Source organism: Nyctereutes procyonoides, unplaced genomic scaffold (genome assembly GCF_905146905.1).
Source record: "Nyctereutes procyonoides isolate TBG_1078 unplaced genomic scaffold, NYPRO_anot_genome, whole genome shotgun sequence".
NCBI lineage: Eukaryota > Metazoa > Chordata > Mammalia > Carnivora > Canidae > Nyctereutes > Nyctereutes procyonoides.
In genome coordinates, this window is record NW_026575126.1 from 66,975,282 (window position 1) to 66,996,370 (window position 21,089).

Genomic DNA, 21,089 nt, shown 5'->3' on the forward strand with positions numbered 1-21,089 from the left:
TTTTCCCAAATTGCTTATCACTGTCTGAGGTGCTGTATATTTATTTACCTTATTGTCTGTCTCCCTCCACGAGAATGTAAACTGTGAGTGTGGGATCTTCTAGATTCCCAGATTATAGCAGATGCTTAGTCTGCCCTATGGAAGATGCTTAGTAAACATTTGTTGAATGAAGGATGTGTGGGGTGGGACTTGCTGACTCGTGGACTTCACAATAGGGTGATGGAACAGCTGTGTGGATAGAAGACACCGCACCCCTATAGCTCTTTTAGTTATCCATAGATCTTTTATCTTAGGCTGGACACTTGAGTGTCTGGAGGCACCTGGATATATTGGGTTAAATTATCATTGGGTTTATTTTTCTATGTATAAAGATGTATCAGTGAAGCATTATCAGGTAGGAAACCGTAAATCATCTTGCCTGCATGTATTATAGACACTTGTCAAGGTCAGTATCATTAGCAGTTCTGACTTTATTACAAAGATCATACTTAAAGAATAAAACTTTATTATGGAGAATTTTGAACATGCATAGAAGTAGACAGAAGAGTAGAATGAATCCTCTGTACATATCCCTAAGTCCCAACCATGCCTATGGCCAGTCCAGCTACATCCATCACAATTCTGCTTCCTCTCTGAAGAAAGAACTTTCAAAGACATATTGCCTAAGAATACATTTCAGTTGTATTAGCAAGAATTTCAGTTAGATCTTAGGAAGCTAGAAAATTTCAGAGACCATAGACTCTATATAAAGGTCTTGTAGGAAATTTTAAGGAAAAAGGTAGACATGTTTTTCTAGAGTATTGAAGGTCTGCCCTCCCTGGGAAGTAAGGAGCAGACATTTAGGTCATTTCTCCCGTCCTCTGGGTCCTATTGTGCAGAAATTGTGCTGGCTTAGTGTTGTGAATCCAGTACTGCCTTTGATTTACCTGTACATTTCTACAGATTTCAACAGGAAGTCATATGGAAAGACAGAATGTCCTTTCCCTTAGATGTTAGTGGGACACTGAAGTGACCAGTTATGGAGGAAGAAGCCCTGGGAAACTGGCCACGAATTTCTACTTCTGGGACCAGATGCTGCCTCTTCCTGAGCTGGCTTCCTGAACTACAGGAAGATCATGATTCAGAGCTGTTACAAACATCTGAGTACTGTCGATTATTCCACAACCTAACTATGCCATTGACTTAATTAAGATTCTGGTTCATAAGGTATTATCCCTGCCGTTGTTTTCCCATGGGGTAGGGACACAGCAGTCTGATAGAAGTCATGGAAATCTGATATTCCTTTGGCCCAACTGTTACGTTAGAGGAACTCTTCTGTGGTAGTCTCCATCCTAGTTAGTGTTTTCTAAATTGGAATGAAATGAACCTTTGATAGAAGTTCGATGGAAAAGGCTGAGACGAAAGCAACTTCATATAAAATGATCTCATTCACAGGTATTCCATCAGCACTCAAATTACATAACCTTTCCACAAGTACTAGAGAACAGTTGGGTTGGCTGACCTTGAAATCATTTTTGAACAAAAAGAACACTTCACTGTGATTAGCACACAGTGCAGTTTGTTTTTCTAGGCTGTTGATATTCTGGCTTAGGGGTCTTTGTGGAATCTTTGATTCATCAACTAGATCATCAATGCACTATTTACTGTTCTGTGTGGTTGGGCGTATTTGGTGCTATGCTTCATTTTCTTTTTCTAAAATTAAAATATGTTAGGGACGTTCTAGATTATTTAATGTTATAAATAGATGTATTGTTACACTAAGGCAAGGAAAACATTTAGTGACTTAAGATTCTGTGCACAGGAAAGCTTTATGATCTATCATAAGGGTTTGTAATTTCGAGGTGTTAAGTAGAAATGCATGATGTGCAATGATTTTCTGAATTTTTTTTCCCCCAAGTAGTATGATGATGATTCATTTTACTAGGACTCCAGGATGTGAAGCTACTTGTCAGGATATTGGAAAAGGTCCAATTATTAGTTCTATCCTTGCAGGAAAAAAGAGAAAAAAAAAAGCCAAAACTTTGTATTTAGAAGTGGACTTTATGTCAGGACCAGTTTGGAAGATCTCTAGTCCTTAGCTTCTGTGAGCCGTACAGAGTTCTCCTTGTCTAGTCAGCCCAGTGGCCACCGGTTTTCATCCTTAAGTAGACACAGATATCTCTTATGTGAATTTCCCGAGGCCAGAAGTTAAAGAAGAGAGAACATGGGAGGGTGACATCCACATCTGACACTTGTCTCCCTGGTCCTTTCCATTCCCAAGTCACTGCATCCTGGGAAACCAGAGAGGAAGCCAGTGCGTACTTGTCCCAGGTCCTGCCCAAGATGGATCCCTCATCAGGGGAGATGGTGTTCCTGAATTATCAACTGTGTACAGCATTACAGGCCAAATTAAATCCCGGTCTAAACCAACACCCCCCTCCCCCAGTCCCTCAGAAGGTGATGGTATTTGGAGACGAGGTCTTTAAAGAAGTGAATATGTTAAAACGAGGCTATTAGCTTCTTGGTTCCTAATCCAGTATGACTGGTGTCCTTATAAGAGGAAGTTTGAAAATACAAAGAGATCAGGGATGTGCAAAAAGCAGAAAGACCACGTGAAGGCACGATGAGAAGATAGCTGTCCTCTGCAAACCAAGGAGAAAGGCCTCTGAAGGAACTAACCCTGCCACACCTTGATCCTGGGTTTCCAGCCTTCAGAACTGTGAGACATTGGATTTCTGTTGTTTTAGTCACTGTTGTGTGGTGAACTGTTGGGGCAGCCTTAACAGATGAGTATGCAGCATCTAGACTGAAGCAAATTCAGTGCCTCTTAACCAGTGTCACGGTGGAGCTCCACTTGTGCACTGGACTTTCCCCTCAGTCCAGGGCTGGGCTCCTTAGGGAGAGGGCACCTTTGAGTTCCTCCCTTTCAGGCAGAGCAAACCTGCTCCGACAGCTTCCAGTGAGATGCAGCTCTGTGGAGAACACAGGTGTGAATAAATACTCATTATCAGAGGAGAACATAAGTTGGGGACGTCCACTTTTTGAGAATACTTATGTTTTAAAGAAATCAACTAAGTAGTAGTTACACTACTAAACGTGAATCGCAAAATGGGTAAAGACTGTAGGAGTTCTCTGAGACCCAGGGAATAAGTGGTAAACTATTACTAGTGGAAAGGGTGACAGCCACCACAATACAGTGTCTGTGCGGGTATGATTAGTAATGGGAGGAAAATCTTTGCCAGATAAGAACATAAAATTATTGAAGGAATGCTACTTTTGTAATCTTACTTGTTTGACCCTGAAAACGTAAGTTTCTTCCAGTAACCAGTAGATGACTTACGGATGTCTCCCACCCCCCTCTCTCTTTCTGTCTCTCCCTGTTATGTTTATCTTCCCTCCCTTTCTCCAGCCCCTTAGTTGCTGTGTCTCTGATTCCATCCCCCCATCCCCCCTTCTGACTGAATGCCAGGCTCTGTCCTGGGCCCTGGAGTCATTGCTGGAGTCTATAGACTTGGCCACTGACCCCTTTGAGCTTGCAGTCTCGTGGGGAGGACATCTGGGCATTTAAAATACACAGTATGATAAACTTTACAGTGGGCAGTACAGGTGCTTGGAGGCTCCAGAGGCAGGGACTCTAACTTGTGGAACTTTGGGACAGCTTTCCAAGTTGAGATCTGAGTGGTGAGGATGAATGAGTGGAGAGTGTGCCAGTGGGAGAGGCTCCTGGTTGGGGAGAATGTCAACTCACAGACTCTGAAGGGGCAGAGGACATTCCTGGAAGGACTGCGAGGAGTTCATGGTAGATGAAACTAGATGCACTAGGGAGTTAGGAGTGATGCAAGCCTGGGGTGGGAGGCAGATGGCAGGTGACAATGAGGGACAGTGGGGCTTGTTAAGGAGTGTGAACATAAGGCTAAAGATTGTGAGAAGCCCCAGGACAAAATTTAAGAACTATACAAGGACATAACAGCCTCTCCTCATTCCCCAGACGCCAGGTTTCCCTCTCTGTTGGTAGCCACTGTTGACCAGGAGTAGCATTGTGTACACATTGATCTGATCTGTTTGTTTTTGTTTTTTCTTGTTTTATTTAAACATGTATCATAGAGATGGTTTGAATTGTATCCCCACTCCCCCAAATTCAAACACTGAAGTCCTAACTCCTGTTACCTTGGAGTGTGACCCTCTTAGGAGAGTGGGTCTTCACCAATGTAATCAAGTTAAAATTAGGTCTTTAGGCCCTAATCCAAAATGACTGTGTCTTTATAACAAGGGGAAATTTGGACATGGAGACAGATCCAGAGGGAAGGCTGCGAGAGGGGATGCAGGGAGAAGATGGCCATCTCCAGAAGGCAGGAGGTGGGCCCTGAGCATATCCTTCCACACAGCCCACAGAAGGGGCCAGACCCACTGACATCTGATGTTGGGCTTGTAGCCTCTGGGATTGATGAAGCTACCTAGTTTGTGGTACTTGTTACAGCAGCTCTAACAAACTGATACACATTCTTAGAGCAGACAGAAATATAGGTTGTGAATTGTTATAGCTACTCCCCCCCATTTTAAACTTTTTATTTAATGGACATGAAGAAATTATGTAATAAATGGAAAACTTGAAACATACGCCTCTGTGCAAGACCACACAGATGCGACTATACCTATACTATACCTCCCCTTTGGCTTTCACTCAGCTTTTATGAGCTGCTGGCTGTCTTCTGTCGTGCTACCCCCATCACTTTTGCTGCCCTCATACAATTTTGAAGCAAATTCCAGACACCTTTAAGTAGGTCACTATCTGTAAAAAGGTGAGGACTACTTTTAAAAACATAATCACATTTATTATCACTCCTACGAGAAAGAAGTCTTAATTTCCTTAATATGGTCAGTTACAAGTGTTCAGATTTCTAGTTGTCTCAGATGTCAGGATATTTTGAGTTTGAATCATGATTCAAATGACACCTGTGCATTGCAGTCGGTTAGTATGTCTTTTCAAACCTCTTCCAGTCTCTTTTCCATCTCTCCTAATGCTGATTTTCCTCCCTGGTGTTGCTGGTAACCTCTACTTCACCGATCACATTCTTGTGGTGGTTATTTAATATGTTCCAGGATTCTCTTTATTTCCTATGAATTGGTATTTAGATTTAGAGGGTTTGTCAGATACAGGCTTGATATTTTGTTATTATTGTTTGCTTTTGGTTGTACTGTTTAGTAGGTGGTGGTGTTTTTCTGTTGGGAGGCACATCATGTCTGGTTGTCTCTGATATAAATGTCACATTCACGAAATTCTTTTGTTTTTTGAACAACTATTTAAAAATGTAAATACCATTCTTAGATTGCAGGCCATACCCAAACCAACCAGGCAGGATTTCATTTATAGGCCATAGTCTCCCAATCCTTGTTCTGAGATATATACATACCCATGACATCATAGGAAATATGTAGGTCTTTGTCCCTTTCCTGGCACAGAACTTCTAAAACCCTTGGAATTTCCTGATGAGATAATAGGAGCATCTCTTGTTGTTAATAACAAGCCCCTTTCAGCCATACTTGAATTTATGCTAATGGAGTGATTCTTGGCAGCCCCTCAGTAGCTTCAGGATGGGGAGTGGTAGCCAAAGGATTTGAATTTACCACTGGATAACCAAACAGTAAATATGAAGACATTTCTCTATAAAAGTGTATCAGCTAGTGACTGGGGAAGGAATGACAAAATTAAGAGTATCAGCATTTTCAGTCCCTAATGGATTTGCACATACCATCACTTGTTTTTATCTGTGGACCTTAAAATTTTTTTATTTAATCCAAAAATGGATTCATAAGTAACTCTTTAGTTAATTACATATGTGTTCAAGTTCTGAGGGAGGTTCTAGGCAGGGATTTATAATGATTGAATTAATAATCAGGTAGTACTCCTGATTTACTCTGAGTCATTGCCATGAAATTGCATTCTCCAAATTACCTGTCTATAAAACAGATAATATGTACCCACTTCTTAGGGTTTCTCAAGTTTTCTGCTTATTAAATCAGGTGCTAGATATCTATTAAAATGGTTTGAAAACTGTGAAATGAAAACTCACAGAATGGGCTTTGGCAGTGCCAAGTATTTTTTAATCAGTGTCTTGGGGAAGCATACTAACTATTCCAAACCTCTAATTATCTTCATTTTCGGTTTGTAATCCGTAAAGCTGCCTAAAAGTGTGGAGACACTCCTGTGGTCATTGATGTGTTTCTTTGGTAGGTGATTGGTCTGCTTTATGCATTTCTGAATGCTATAGGCTGAGAATGTTGAAGGAAAGCTGTCTTCTTAGTTTCCTGTTTCCAGGGGCCCAGTTTGTAGTTTGAACTGCTGGGGTGTGGGGATTTTAGTTGTCATTCTTCACATCTAGAATTTACTTGCTCTCTGTGGTTTGTGCAAACCCATCTCACCTTCCAGCCTATTCATAGGTGGATTTGATATCTTCATTTTATGGCAGTTTTTCCTTCATTGGTATGTTGAATTTTTTAAAGCACAGTGCTTTGAACTGATAAAAAGAAAAATACAGTAAATAACATACTCTTTTAAAGTGGTACAGCTGTAAAAAAAATTTCTCTTGAGCCTACCCAGTGAATTTCTTCTCAGGCGGTAATTTATAGAGGCCTTTCAGTGGCACTGGGGGACCCTGAGGTACACCTCACCTACGTGGAAGAAATCTGAGTATGAGAAAGCAGATGCCTCTGCAGTGTCTTAACAGAAATAAGTACATTATCAAGGTAGGGCAAAACCCCTCATAACTAGTTATTTTTAACATGAGTCTGACTTTTCATGCCTACCTAATGACTCATAGAAGACAGTTTTATGAACTGGATAATTGAGCTGGCCTTCAGGCAATGCTCATCAAATTTTACAATAAATAGATAGTATGTGATGATAAAAATTATGGTGAAAAGACAGGAAAAAGTAATTTAATATCTACCTTGTGGAGTTTGGAGGAGAGCACCAGAAGTATGAACTTTTAATGAACAACAGTGGCCTTTGGTTCAAAGTACTTAGGTTAGGCTGTTTTTAAGTATTAAAAGTTAACCTCCTTGAGGCAAAACAATGTGGTATCAAAGGAAGCAATGGGGCATTTGTTCTCAGCACCCCTGAACCCAGAGTCTGGCCCTGCCACTTTCTCACTTTGAGTTTGGGCTTCTCACTGGTCTCATATGTGATGTGGAGCTGGTCAGATTCCCTCAGAGGTCTTGTGATGCTTGAATGGAGTACTACTATATTTTAACAAATCTCTGATATGATTGACTATGACACACCTTTATTTTTGTGCCATTAAGAAAGAAGGAATACTGCCAGTGTAAACTAGCTTTCTTTTGAGTCTAAGATGCCCCTGACATTTAGGAATGTTAAAATGAGGTTGGACAGGGATCCCTGGGTGGCGCAGCGGTTTGGCGCCTGTCTGGCCCAGGGCGCGATCCTGGAGACCCGGGATCGAATCCCACGTCGGGCTCCCGGTGCATGGAGCCTGCTTCTCCCTCTGCCTGTGTCTCTGCCTCTCTCTCTTCTCTGTGACTATCATAAATAATAAAATTAAAGAATAAAAATAAATGAGTTGGACAACTGCTCTTAAAATCAATAAAATACAGTGTATATGAAAGTGCTTGCAATCTAAGCTCAGGAGTCCTATTTAATCATTGTTATATGAGTCAGGGGAATGAAACAAAGTTGTAAGAATAAATACCACTGGGAAGCAGAGGCTCTGCAGGGTGAGAGAGGGTGGTAGCTGCCAGGAGAAAGAGAAGAAATGCCATTCTTATGGACCTCTGGTCATAGAGAGGTGGCTCTCAGTGGCTCTCTGCTCAACACTTAGCTTTCTGGGTGTACACAAGTGTCTCGTTGGGGAGTCCTTGTTTTCAGGGACATCTGACTTTGAGAGGAATCACCAAGTTATGTTCTCTGTTCAATAAATGGATTTTTCTATGTTTTGGATTTTATTGGTTTAGAACTTGAGGTTTTTTTTTTAAGATTTTATTTATTTTAGAGAGAGAGGGAGTGCATATGAGTAGAAGGAGGGGCAGAGGGAGAGGGAGAGAGAAAATGTTAAGCAGACTCCATGCAGAATGTGGAGCCCGATGCGGGGCTCAGTGTCACCACCCTGAGATGATGACCTGAGCCGAAATCAAGAGTTGGACACTTAACTGACTGAACCACCCAGGCACCCCAGGAACTTGCAGATTCTTAACAACCCTTGGTTAACTCTTACTTTCTTAAGAGCTGACTTGAGCAAGGCTTCAGCTGGCCTGATCCCTGCTTGTAACAGCATGAATTTCAGCATTGTCCTTTCCCAGAGGAACCTCTTGTAATTGGAAAGGAATTTAGTCCTGTTTGCTGTTGATTTCAGACTTCTCTGCTCTTCACTAAGGTCATTTATATTTAAGAACATATTTGGTTTCAGCTCAGTTCATGGTCTCAGGATTGTGAGATTGGGCCCCACATCAGGCTCCATGCTCAGCATAGGGTCTATGTGAGATTCTTTCTCCCTCTCCCTCTATCCCTCCCACTCATGTTTTTTTCTCTCTCTCTCAAATAAATAAAGAAATCTTTAAAAAAATGTTTTTTTTTTTTTTCACATAGGAGTTTGGGTTAGTTCTTATTTTCTTCAGGTTCTATAGTTTCACTTCAAGAAAACAGTGACCTCATTCCTTAACTTATCTCCATGCTTCCCCTCAGTGTACCGAACATTGAGCTTACATGTTATATGTCAGTTACATCTCAAAAAAGCAAGCAGCATAAAGTCATTTATTTCTTAGTCAAACACCACTAGGTGAGACAAAGCAATTCACCCTAAGAAAGAAAAGCTTCAGAATAGCCCTAGCAAATAAGATGTTTGCTGAAAGGAAAAGTTTCATTTTGTTTTGTTTTGAAAAACACAGGATCCCTGGGTGGCTCGGCGGTTTCGTGCCTGCCTTTGGCCCGGGGTGCGATCCTGGAGTCCCTGGATCAAGTCCCACGTCGGGCTCCTGGCGTGGAGCCTGCTTCTCCCTCTGCCTGTGTCTCTGCCTCTCTCTCTATGTCTATCATGAATAAATACAAATAAATCTTAAAAACAAAACAAAACAAAACAAAAAAAACACCCCTTTAAAAATATAAGTCATTCTAAGTTGGGGTCTCCCTTTCCCCTCCCATGCCAAAAACAGGCCACAGGCTGTAGTTTGCAGCCCCATGCTCTGGTAGAAAGCTTCTTACTCTGACCAAGGCTCCTTGAAGAAGTGGCTGGTTCTAAAGCTGGAGCAGGGAGAACAGAAGAAAAGCCTAGAGCTTCTGGTTGTGCCAGAAAATAAGGAAGTGTTGGAGAAGGAAAAGATGGGGCATGTCCAGAAGATCCAGTAGTCAACTTGAGAGAGCTGCCAGGGACCAAAGCTGGAACAATTTGAGCTATAAAATAATTTTAATAATGGATTGTAACCCAAAGAATATAAAATAAATGTCTATGAGTCCATAACTAAATAAATGACCAGATAAATAATTGAGGGAGAAGGGACAAATCTTCCTTATAGAAGAACTTCAAGTAATAAATGTAGAAGGACTGAGGGAGATAGAAGATCGCCATTAGAACGTCATAGTGGTAATTATTGCAGATAGTACACAGTGACAAATGTGAAAATAACTGTGCCAGACTTTAGAGAGACATGGGATATTTGCACAGCCTCAAAGTGTCTTCCAAATATGAATTACTGTGACATTATTAACATATGTCTATAGATTCTGTAGTATTCCTCCTTCCAGGGAGTACAGCATAAAATTTCCCTGCAAGTGTGAACTGGACTTTGTGACCCACTCTTAAGGGATCTGTAAAGGGGAAAAGTGGTAACTTACCAGTGGTGACACCTGGCAGAAAGCACCTGGGCCAGGAGATGAGGCCTAACGTTACTGGGAGGAAATTTGGCCAATGCTGTGTGCTCCTGATTTGATGTGACTAGAAGGGTAGTTTGCTGTGGTCTTCTAGATTCTTCCCACCTATCTGTAACCTCAGTCCAGTTATTAGGCAGAAAACAACAGGCAACCCAACTGGAGGAACATTCTACAAAATGGTGACCGACACTCTTCAGAAGTGTCCAAGTTATGACATGAGGGAAGACTGAGGAAGATCAGAGAGATGAGAGGAGTGAGTGCAGCGCTGGTAGCCTGAAATCCTGGAAAAGAAAGGGGACGTGGGAAAACTGGGTGAAACCTGAGTAGCATTATAGCATATTAACAGTCTTAATTTTGATCATTTTGCACTGGGGACGTAAGATGTTGATGTGTGTGGAAGCCGGGGGAAGGATTTATGGGGGGGGGGGGAGCTTGGGAGTGTCCCATTAGCTCCTCTGTAAATGGAAGATTTTTCCATATTCAAAGTATTTTTTTAAAACCCTGACGTCTTATCCTGGATTGGTCATTTGCTCTCTCTTGAACAGCTAGGCATTATTTTCTTAACTCTTGGCTCCCTTTATATTGGGTAGGAAACCTATTGATTTGCATATTAAAGTCGATTTTGGAATGTCTGTGTTGTTAATATTCTTTCTCTTTTCAGGAGAAGCACCTGCTGTAGAAGTCTCATCTTTTGTGATCCTGTCTGCATGCAGTTTACTGGTATTAATAGTATTAATTGCAAACTGTGTCTCCTGCTGTAAGGACCCGGAAATAGACTTCAAGGTGAGTGCAGATGATGGAAACACTTCAGATCATCCTCTGTCACATTTAACGATAGGTGGGCTGTGTATCACAGTCCCTCAGGAACAGGGGTGGGCAGAATTTTTCTGTAAGGACCCAACAGTAAATATATTAAGCCATTGTAAATAGTTGATACTGTGGGCTGGATGGTCTCTGTCATGGCTACTCAGCCTCAACTCCACCATTGTGGTGCTCCCTCAACATGGACATGAGACATGAAACCAAATGGTTGTGGCCGTGTACCAGTAAAACTTTATTTACAGAATTAAGTGGTTCGGATTCGGCCCACCAGCTGTAGTTTGCTGACCCTGCTTTAAAGTATCAGTAACAATAACCACCTGCCTATTTTAATTTTCACTAAGTGAAGAATAAAGGATGATTGAATTCACTTGCTGTAAGGCCTATAAGGAAGAGCAGGCTGATCCCCGCGCCCCCCCCCCCCCCCCCCCCCGCCCCAACTTTTGTATGCTGGTGAATTGTGGTGGTGAAGATTACTGAGGCCAAGGGATCCACCAATATGTTTTGTGTATGAGAAAGATCATCTCTTGTTGTACCTGAACCCTTGAGTTCTCTGAGGGGGAGAAAGAATGGTACCAGTTGTAAATTCTGGTAGGGCTGGGGGGGAGGGGCCTAGTGTTGTAGCCACAGAAGGGTGGAATCTGCTGGAAACCAGCTGGAATATCCTACTCAATAACTTAGCATATGTCTGATGGTGTGCAGTAGGGCTCAGTGAATAGTTGTTAAAGAGGAATACTTGAAGAAAAAGAAGGAATGCATGTGGAGAAAATGATCCTTAATGTTGAGCCCTGCTAGTTGCCCTAGGGTTGTCAGGGGGGCCCTGAGGGCCTTTGGTTCAAACTGGGGGGTGGAGGAAGCTGTCTTGTAGCTAAAACCCTCTTTTTAGTGGACACATGAACATTATTTCTAGGGTCTCACAACCTGTTTCTGTGTTTTCTCTACCTTGAGTCTGGAGGCAGCTCCAAGAGGTAAGGAGATGTGTTGTCCTTTTGGCTCTATGCTAACACACATGGGAGAATGAGAACAGAGGAAGGCCAAAGGAAAAGACTTACTAGTACAGGACGTTTTCCTTAGAAGATTCTACCCTAAACAGACGGGTAGGGCTTTATTCACAATATCAGCTCCCAGGCCCTGAAATCACTACAGACACTTCTGTGGGAAGTTAATGACTGTACCACCATGGGGGCACAGTGGTAGGCAGAGAATCTCTTTCCCTTGACCCTCAGTCTTGCTGAGGGACTGTGTACAGACACCTTGTCTTTTGGGGACAAAGATAAAGTCTGATCGGTGCTGCTGAAACAGAAATCCAGGCTCTCTCACAGGTCATGATGCCTCATTCTTGCCTTAGATTATTCTGACCTGACTGGGTCTCAATATTGACCCAGGGAGTTCATGGTGATGTCGATTCTGGGAGTCTGTGTTTCTCTCAGGCTTACCCACATGGTTCTGGCACATATGGCCCCAGGACCACATTGTATAGAGGATCTTTTCCAGCTGTGTAAGACATGACTGAAGGTGAGTGTCCATTCCTTTAGTTTTAGTGTCAGAGACCTCCGTCCCTTGGAAGTCATGTTCCAGACTAGGAAGCTGCTGCCTAGCAAAGGAAGCAACTTGCCCCCCGAGTATCTAGGCAGTGGCTGGTATAACTAGAAAAGCGACCCAGTCTTCTCCCTAGCCCCATATTTATTATTAGGCTGATTTACCTCTTTGAATCTTTAGAATCATTGGTTGCCAGAGTTTTGAGTGATACTGCTTTTAAGGTAGGAGTGATGGATAAAGTCTTTTTTTTTTTTTTTTTAAGATTTATTTTAGAGAAAGAGACAGGGAAGGAGAGAGTGAGTGGGAGGGGCAAAGAAAGAGGGAGAGAGAAACCCAAGCAGACTCCCTGCTCAGCATGGAGCCTAACATGGGGGTCAATCTCATGACCCCAGGGTGATGACCTGAGCTGAAACCAGGAGATGCTCAACCAACCCAGGCCCCCCCAAATCTTTTTTAATGAGAGAAGGTTTAGGCATATCCAAAAAGGATTTGAGCAAAGCTCTTCCATTCAGAGGTGCCTCATGGATTGAAATTACGGCACCTCATTGGTCCCTCCCCACCCCATTACAAATAGCAGTAAATGTCATAAATCATTTGACAATGTAGGTAACATGTGTAAGAATGAGAGAACATACATGTTAGAGAAATCTACCTTCTGGTTTTTTTCCTTGTAGGGAGGGTGGGGAATGGCAAGGAGAAGTGGTAGAGAAGGAAAATGAAAAGAAGGATATTCTTTTTTTTTTTTTTAAGATTCTATTTATTTATTCATGAGAGACACACAGAGAGAAAGAGGCAGAGACACAGGCAGAGGGAGAAGCAGGCTCCATGGAGGGAGCCTGACACGGGACTCGATCCGGGGTCTCCAGGATCACGCCCTGGGCTGGAGGCGGCGCTAAACCGCTGAGCCACCCGGGCTGCCCAAGAAGGATATTCTGTAGAGGAATGGAAAACAGTCTTGTTCACTGATTTATTCTCGGCTTCCGTTATGGTGCCTGGTGGGGTAATACTCATTAATTATCTGAGAAAATGAATGACCTTGATCATTCTCTGTATGAATGTTAAATGAACACGGGTATCAAGGGAGACCCAGCTCACTAGAATGATGGTAGCAGGAGTCATGGTAGCTTTCTGCTGAACAGAGTCACTTAAAAGATCTCTATAGCTTTACAGACACACCATTGGTTTTAAAGTTGCCATCTTCAGAAAACCAGACATTCTGAGTGTGTCAGTAGTACCAACATGCTACACAGCTTCATCCTCACCTTCTTTAGACACTGATGATTTTTCTACCTAGTTCAATAACTTTTCCATTATTACTTTCCCAGGAAAATAAGACTTCCTTGAAAGTATCTTTTCCAAAAAAAAAAAAAAAAGAAAGAAAGAAAGGATCTTTTCTGAGGTCTTTTAACTGTCCTTATCTTGATTGAAATCCTGTTGCAATTAGAAAAGTGTATATAGTTTTAAAATAAAATGAATCCAGGGATCCCTGGGTGGCGCAGAGGTTTGGCGCCTGCCTTTGGCCCAGGGCGCGATCCTGGAGACCCGGGATCGGATCCCATGTCGGGCTTCCGGTGCATGGAGCCTGCTTCTCCCTCTGCCTGTGTCTCTGCCTCTCTCTCTCTCTCTGTGTGTGACTATCATGAATTAATAAAAATTAAAAAAAAATAAAATGAATCTGTTTTGGTTCAATATGTTAAAAGATTTGCGAAAGTGAATAATAAAGAAAAAAGAGTAGCTGAAGCTCTAATAACTGAAAATTTCCAACCTAGACAATATTTCCACTTGATGGTCTATGATCATTTTAGAAAACGTTGCACTTAAGTCCAAGCTGTCAGTTGAAAAGGTTGCATAAAGTATGGATAATTTATTTTCAAACCATACCAATTCTGCTATTTCACTTTGGAGAACACAATTATGTATGCTTTTTACTTAAGTAGGTACAAATTGGGGGGAAAAATTAAGGCCGTGTATTTCAGATGAGTGAGTAAATGCTCATGTCTCAGACGTTAGTTAGCATATGTTTTTAATATGCTGGTTCATATCAAGTATGACATTGCTCCTCTTTTATTTTAGGAATTTGAAGATAATTTTGATGATGAAATAGATTTCACACCACCAGCAGAAGATACTCCCTCTGTTCAGTCACCGGCAGAAGTTTTCACGCTTTCAGTACCAAATATCTCACTACCAGCTCCGGCCCAGCTCCAGCCTTCTGTAGGTAAGGTCCTATGTCCCAGTGTCATGTTTTCATGAATCATTTCTCAGAGGTGAGAGTGGGAACCTTGATGCTAATCATAAAATACTTGGATTGCCTGTCTGGTCTGCTTGCTTAGTTCTCTCCTTTCTGCTCTCTGGGGAAGCTAAATTATAGAGGCCTGGTCATTGCATGCCTGCAGAAGCGTAGTCCTTTCCTTTTGGACCCTGGGTCTGGTATCAGAATAAACTGGTCTCCTCTGTTCATAGAAATCGAGCTCACACAGAGCTCCTGGCCTTTACTTGGGTAGTTCTAGACACTGCTCATCTTGCTGAGTAGGACACTGCTATCTTTCCCAGGATGTCCTGTGTTTGAGGAGGAGCAGTATATTTGAATATGTTAGTTGAATGGACTTTTCCTCCTGAGATAGAGGTTTGATTAGATGTTGATGGATTTCTTGTTATAAAATAGAATATGACTGGCAGTTCAAGAATCAGTGATTTTTGAGACTACTAAGAGAAGGCTGTTGTATCTGTGCACAGGGCCATTCCTGCCTCTTGTGGTTCTATGCATGGTGGTGTAGGTTTAGGGTAGCGTAAACCTAGAAGATGGCACTAAAAGAAATGCAGTATATGTGACTTAAAAAGTAAGATAAAACATGACACAGCTGGGGTGCATTTCCTATAAAATATTTGGACATATAGGTATATATTTTAATTTGTAGGTTTTGCAACATTAAAAACTAACATGTAGTATTTACCTTTCATTTTTGTAAATAACAATACCCTTACTTCAACCAAAATAGTGAAAATTTAAAAAAAAAAATTTAAGATTTTTAAATTTATTTATTCATGAACAACACACAGAGAGAGGCAGAGACATAGGCAGAGGAAGAAGCAGGCTCCCTGTGGGGAGCTTGCTGCAGGACTCAACCCCAGGACCCCGGGATCACAACCTGAGCCAAAGGCAGATGCTCAACCACCAAACCACCCAGGCTCACAAAATAGTGAAATTTGACAGGAGTCTTAACATACCCTTGGGATCACCTAAGTAACCTAAGTATACTTCTCTCTAAATGGAAATATTTTCTCTTCTTTTTGCTTTCTTAACAATAGGCTTTCCTTTATACTTAAGAGAGGTTTTTTTTTTTGCCATCTTGGAGTCTTAATACCCATGAATTAATTTCAAGTGATTGAATCCTAACTCAGATCAGCATACACAGAAAAGGGACCTTTTTTGACACTTGGAACCAGGCAATGGAAAGAGTAGGGGGTAGGCAGACCTTAGAAACCTCTGGAGCTGGGAACCTGGTCACCATCATGCTTTTCGTTCACTCTTCATCTCTCTCCTCTTTGTGAGTCAGCTTGAATCCTGCACACCAGCTCCTTTCCTCAGCTTGGAGCATGGCTGCTGCCAACTCTGCTTCTCTCTCTCTGAACCAGAAAGAAAGCCCTCAGAGAGCTATTCTGGTTGGCTTCCCCCAGTCTGATAGTGCTGACCCCTCACTGTGGGCAGGAAGGCTCAAGAGGGAAGGGCCAGGCAGCTTCTATCCAAGGCATAGTGGAGAGGGATTGGAGTGCAATCATGGGCACAACAGAAATGGTAGTGACCTGGAAAGCCATTCTCATTATGTTCATATACCTTTCTGTGTTTCTAGAGCCCTCTGTTCTAAATCTCTTCTTAATAGGAAGAAATGCTTTTCAATTTCTCTGCATTGAATAGTCCCAGAATATTTTTATGATCTTGGGATGTAAGAAGGCTTTCCAAGCTTGACACCAAATGCAGAAACCATGAAGGAAAATATTGGTGAATTTGACTCATAAAATGAAATACTCTGTATGGGAAAAGACATCATAACCAAATTTGACCAAGTAGCAAAAAAATTGTAAACTACAAAAAATGTCTAAAAATACCCCATGTTATTAATATATATTAAGATTACAAATAAATGTATAGGAAGAAGAACAATAGGAAATAATAGGAAAGGATAAGTCAAGGATGTGAAAGGAGAAACTCATGAAAAGAAATTCAAATGGCCAATAAAAAAATCGGAATTTCACTGTCAATTAAAGAAATACAAATGTAAAGTAAGATGATAACAGCTAAAGAAAGATGAGAAGAAAAGCCCCTGGGTGGTGATGGGCGAAGGGCATGTGTGGGAAGCTGGCACTTGGACAGTCGCCCTTACCAGGGCTGTCAGTTGGTGGAGATGCTCTTTCCCAAGGGTATTCTGACAGTATGCATCCAAACGTAAAATGTGTTTACCCTTGATCCAGCAGTTCCACTTTCAGTAGTTTATTTATGTCAGTATGCAAATAAATGTCTACAAAGGAATTTATTGCAGGGTCAGTGAAATATCTGACAGGACATATCTTGTTAAATTATGGTAAGCCCATACAATGGAGCATTATGTTGTCCTGTAAAAGGATGAATGGCTTTTGTGATACATTAAGTGGAAAAAGTACACCACATATTCAAAAGCAAATCTAGAAGAAACTCTACACATTTTAAAAAATATATCTTATTTTACTTACCAATAGGTAAAATAGTTATACAGTTGAAAACCCAAAACATGAAAAGGTACATATAGTGAAAAGCCTCCAGTCTTTGAATCTGACCTCAGCGCCTACCCCCACTGTCTGTATGTAACCACTCTTCTTGGTTTCTTAGACATCTTTCTGGATTTTTTTGATGTAAATATTCCCATTTACCTGCTCCTCACCCCAACACACTCACTGTTTTTACTCCTATGGGCATGGTAAATATATTCTGCATCTTACTTTTTTCACTTATGGATATACCTTAGAGATCTTTCCATATGCATAAAGGGAGCTTATTTATTACTGCTCACAATTTTCTACTATTTAAATTGTATGGACTTAGCACAACTTATTTAACCTACTGATGGATAATTAGATTGTTTCTAATCTTTTGCTATTAAAAATCTTCTGCCTAGGGATCCCTGGGTAGCTCAGCGGTTTGGTGCCTGCCTTTTGTCCAGGGTGTGATCCTGGGGTCCCGGGATCAAGTCCCACATTGGGCTCCCTGCATGGAGCCTGCTTCTCTTTCTCCCTCTGCCTGTGTCTCTGCCTCTCTCTCTCTTTGTGTCTCTCTCTTTGTCTCTCTCTCTCTCTCTCTCTGTCTCTCTCTCTGTGTGTCTCTCATGAATAAATAAATAAAATCTTAAAAAAAAATAATCTTCTGCCTATGTTGGTTTGCACACTGATGTTGGGCTAGCATAATAAATTTTTAAAAGTGGTCAAAGAGCACACGTTTTTTATAATCTGGGGGGATATTGCCAGTTTACCCCACCACAAGGAATTGTGCTAATTTATGTTCCTGCTATTTGGGTGTCAAATATTATATGCTATTACTATTGAAGCTAAGTTGGTATCAGTTCAAATTAGATTGTTATAAATTTAGGATGATAACTGTAATCTCCATGGTAACTACTAAGAAAATAACTAGTAAAAATGGAAACAGAAAATGAAGAAGAAATCAAAATGTGCACTAAAAAAATTAGTCAAATATACATGAAAAAAGAATTTTTTGATAAATTTTCTGATTTTAATATAGCCAAATTTAACAGCCTCTTAAGCTAGAAATTTTGCAGTCTCTCTCTCTCTCTTTTAATTTTTTAAAATTAATATTTTTAGAGTTAGAGCTTTTTATGTCTTTAGAAATCCTTTCCTATTCTGTGGTCAAAATTATACTTAACTACTTTTTTTCTCTACAGTGTTTTAAGGTTTCACCTTGACATATTACTTTAAATCCATAACCCAGGGGCTGCCCGGGTGGCTTGGCGGTTTAGTGCTGCCTTCGGCCCTATTGTGATCCTGGAGACCTGGGATCTAGTCCCACGTCAGGCTCCCTGCATGGAGCCTGCTTCTCTCTCTCTCTCTCTCTCTCTCTCTCTCTCTTTCTCTTTCTCTTTATCTCTCATGAATAAATAAATAAAATATTTTTTAAAAAGAAAACAAATCCATAACCCATCCTGAGTTGATTTCTCAGCATGCTGTTAAGGAACGAATGAGTCTTTTTTGGTAGATTACTGTGTTTTTCTTTAAAATGTTTTAAAAAGATTTTATTTATTCATGAGAGACAGAGAGAGAGGCAGAGACATAGGCAGAAGGAGAAGCAGGCTCCTTGCAGGGAGCCCAATGCGGGACTCAATCCCTGGACCCAGGATCATGCCCTGAGCCAAAGACAGACACTCAACCGCTGAGCCACCCAGTTGTCCCATTGCTGTGTTTTTCTGAGCTTTCGTCATTGATTGGTCCTTCAGTTCCTCTCTGCTTTTTAGTTCCATATGTGTATGGCTCTGTTGTAGGCTTTCTCTTCTATTTCAGTAATTTGTTAATTCTTTGTTGCAGTACCGTAGTGTCTTAATGATTTAATAGCTTCATAATAATGATGTGATTTGCAAGTTTTTCTTCCATTCTGTAGGTTGTCTTTTCACTCTTTTGTTGGTGTCCTTTCATATGCACAGTTTTAAATTTTGATGAAGTCCAATTTATTTTTTTCTTTAGTTGCTTGTGCTTTTAGTGTCATACTTAAGAAGCCTTTGTTGAACTCAAGGTCATGAAGATTTACACCAGTGGTGTCGTCTTTGACTTTTAACTTTGAAATTTGGGTCTTTAACCCATTAATATTTATATATGATATGAGTAAGGTTCCAGGTTCATTCTCTTACAGGTGGTTAGCTAGTTGCCCCAACAACAATTTTTGAAGAGACCCTTTCTTCCTCTATTGAATTGTCTTGGCACCTTGTTGAAAATCAGCTGACCATATTTGTTGATGTTTATTTCAGACTCAGTTGATTTGTATATCTAGCTTTATGCCAATATCACAGTGTTTTGCTTATTATAGCTTTGTTTTAAGTTTTGGGATTGAGTAGTTTATGAGTCTTACAACTTTGTTTTGTTTTGCAAGAATGTTTTGGTTATTCAACGTCTCTTGAAATTCCATATGAATTTTATTTTAATTAATTTTTAAAAGATTTTATCTATCCATTGGATAGAGAGAACACAAGCAGGCGGGGCTTGATCCCAAGACCCCAGAACCAAGACCTGAGCCAAAGGCAGATTCCTAACTGACTGAACCACCCAGCTGCCCCCCATATGAATTTTAGGATCAGTTTTTCCATTTCTGCAAAATAAGTCATTGGGATTTGTTGGTGTACCATTTTGATTCTTATTCCATTTTATTTATTTTTTAGATATTTCCTTCAGATCACAATTATCTTAAATTTATAACAGTTGTGTTTCAGTTGATACCAGTTTAGCTTCAGTACCATATAAAAACTCTGGAATTCAGTCCCATCCTTTTATGTTATCACAAATTACATCTTCATACCTTGTATGTTTGTTAACATAGATATCTAATATTTTATATGTTTGTCTTTTAAATCATGTAGGAAATAAAAAGAGGAGCTACACACCAAAAATACAATAATGCTGGGGCAGCCCAGGTGGCTTAGCAGTTTAGCGCCACCTTCAGCCCAGGGCCTGATCCTGGAGACCTGGGATCGAGTCCCACATCGGGCTCCTTGCATGGAGCCTGCTTCTCCCTCTGCCTGTGTCTCTGCCTCTCTCTCTCTCTCTCTCTGTGTCTCATAAATAAATAAGTAAAATCTTTTTTTTTAAGATCTTATTTATTCATGAGAGACACAGAGAGAGGCAGAGACCTAGGCAGAGGGAGAAGCAGGCTCTGTGCAAGAAGCCAGACGTGGGACTCGATCCCAGGACTCCAGGATCATGCCCCAAGCTGAAGGCAGATGCCCAACCGCTGAGCCACCCAGGCGTCCCTATAAATAAAACCTTTAAAAAAAAAACCCAAAAATACAATAATTGGCTTTTATATTTACCTATGTAGTTATGTTTACCTGTCATCTTTGTATGGCTTCCAGTTGCTGTTCAGTGTCCTTTTATTTTGGCCTGAAGGACTTCCTTTAACATTTATTGTAGGGTAGGTATCATGACAGTAATCTCCTTAAACTTGTGTTTATCTGGAGGTGTCTTAATTTCTCCTTCATTCTTGGAAAACAGTTTTGCCAGGTATAGAACTCTTGGTTGACAGTTCTTCAGCACTTTACATGTGCCATCCCACTTCTTTTGGCCTCTGGTTTCTGGTGAGAAATCATTTGTTAATCTTATCAAAGATCTCTTGTATGTGATGAGCAGTTCCCTTTTGCTGTTTTCTAGATTATTCATCTTTAGTTTTTGACAGTTACAATGCGTTTCAGCAATGGGTTTCTTTGAATTTATGTTACTTGGACTTTGTTGAACTTTTTGGATGTATTGATTCATACCTTTTATCAGATTGAGACTTTTTTTTTACCATTGTATCTTCAAATATTCTTTCTGCCCCCCTTTTCTCCCCTTTTCTGGGATTCTCATGTGTATGTTGGTCCCCCTGGTGGTGTCCCTACAAGTCATTTAGCCTTTATTGATTTTTTTTCATTCTTTTTCTTCTGCTCAGCCTGGATAGTTGTATTTGAACTCTCTTCAAGGTCACTGCTGGTTCTGTCTGATTCCTTCTGTGGTTGAACCCCTTTAGTGAATTTTTTCGTTTAAGTTATTGTACTTCTCAGCTCCTCCAAATTTGCATTTGGCTTTTACTAATTTGGATCTCTTTATTGTTCTTCTCCACTTAGGACATCGTTCTGGTGTCCTTCAGTTC

At 40.8% G+C, this 21,089-nt stretch overlaps 1 protein-coding gene across 1 annotated transcript in view; it reads left to right on the plus strand.

The window, feature by feature from the left end:
• LMTK2 (lemur tyrosine kinase 2) overlaps nt 1-21,089 on the plus strand; it is an 84,336-nt gene that overhangs the window by 13,053 nt on the left and 50,194 nt on the right. The window contains exons 2-3 of the mRNA XM_055339704.1: nt 10,518-10,639; nt 14,288-14,432. Coding sequence (XP_055195679.1) covers nt 10,518-10,639; nt 14,288-14,432 — 267 coding nt within the window. The remainder of the gene's footprint in view (nt 1-10,517; nt 10,640-14,287; nt 14,433-21,089) is intronic.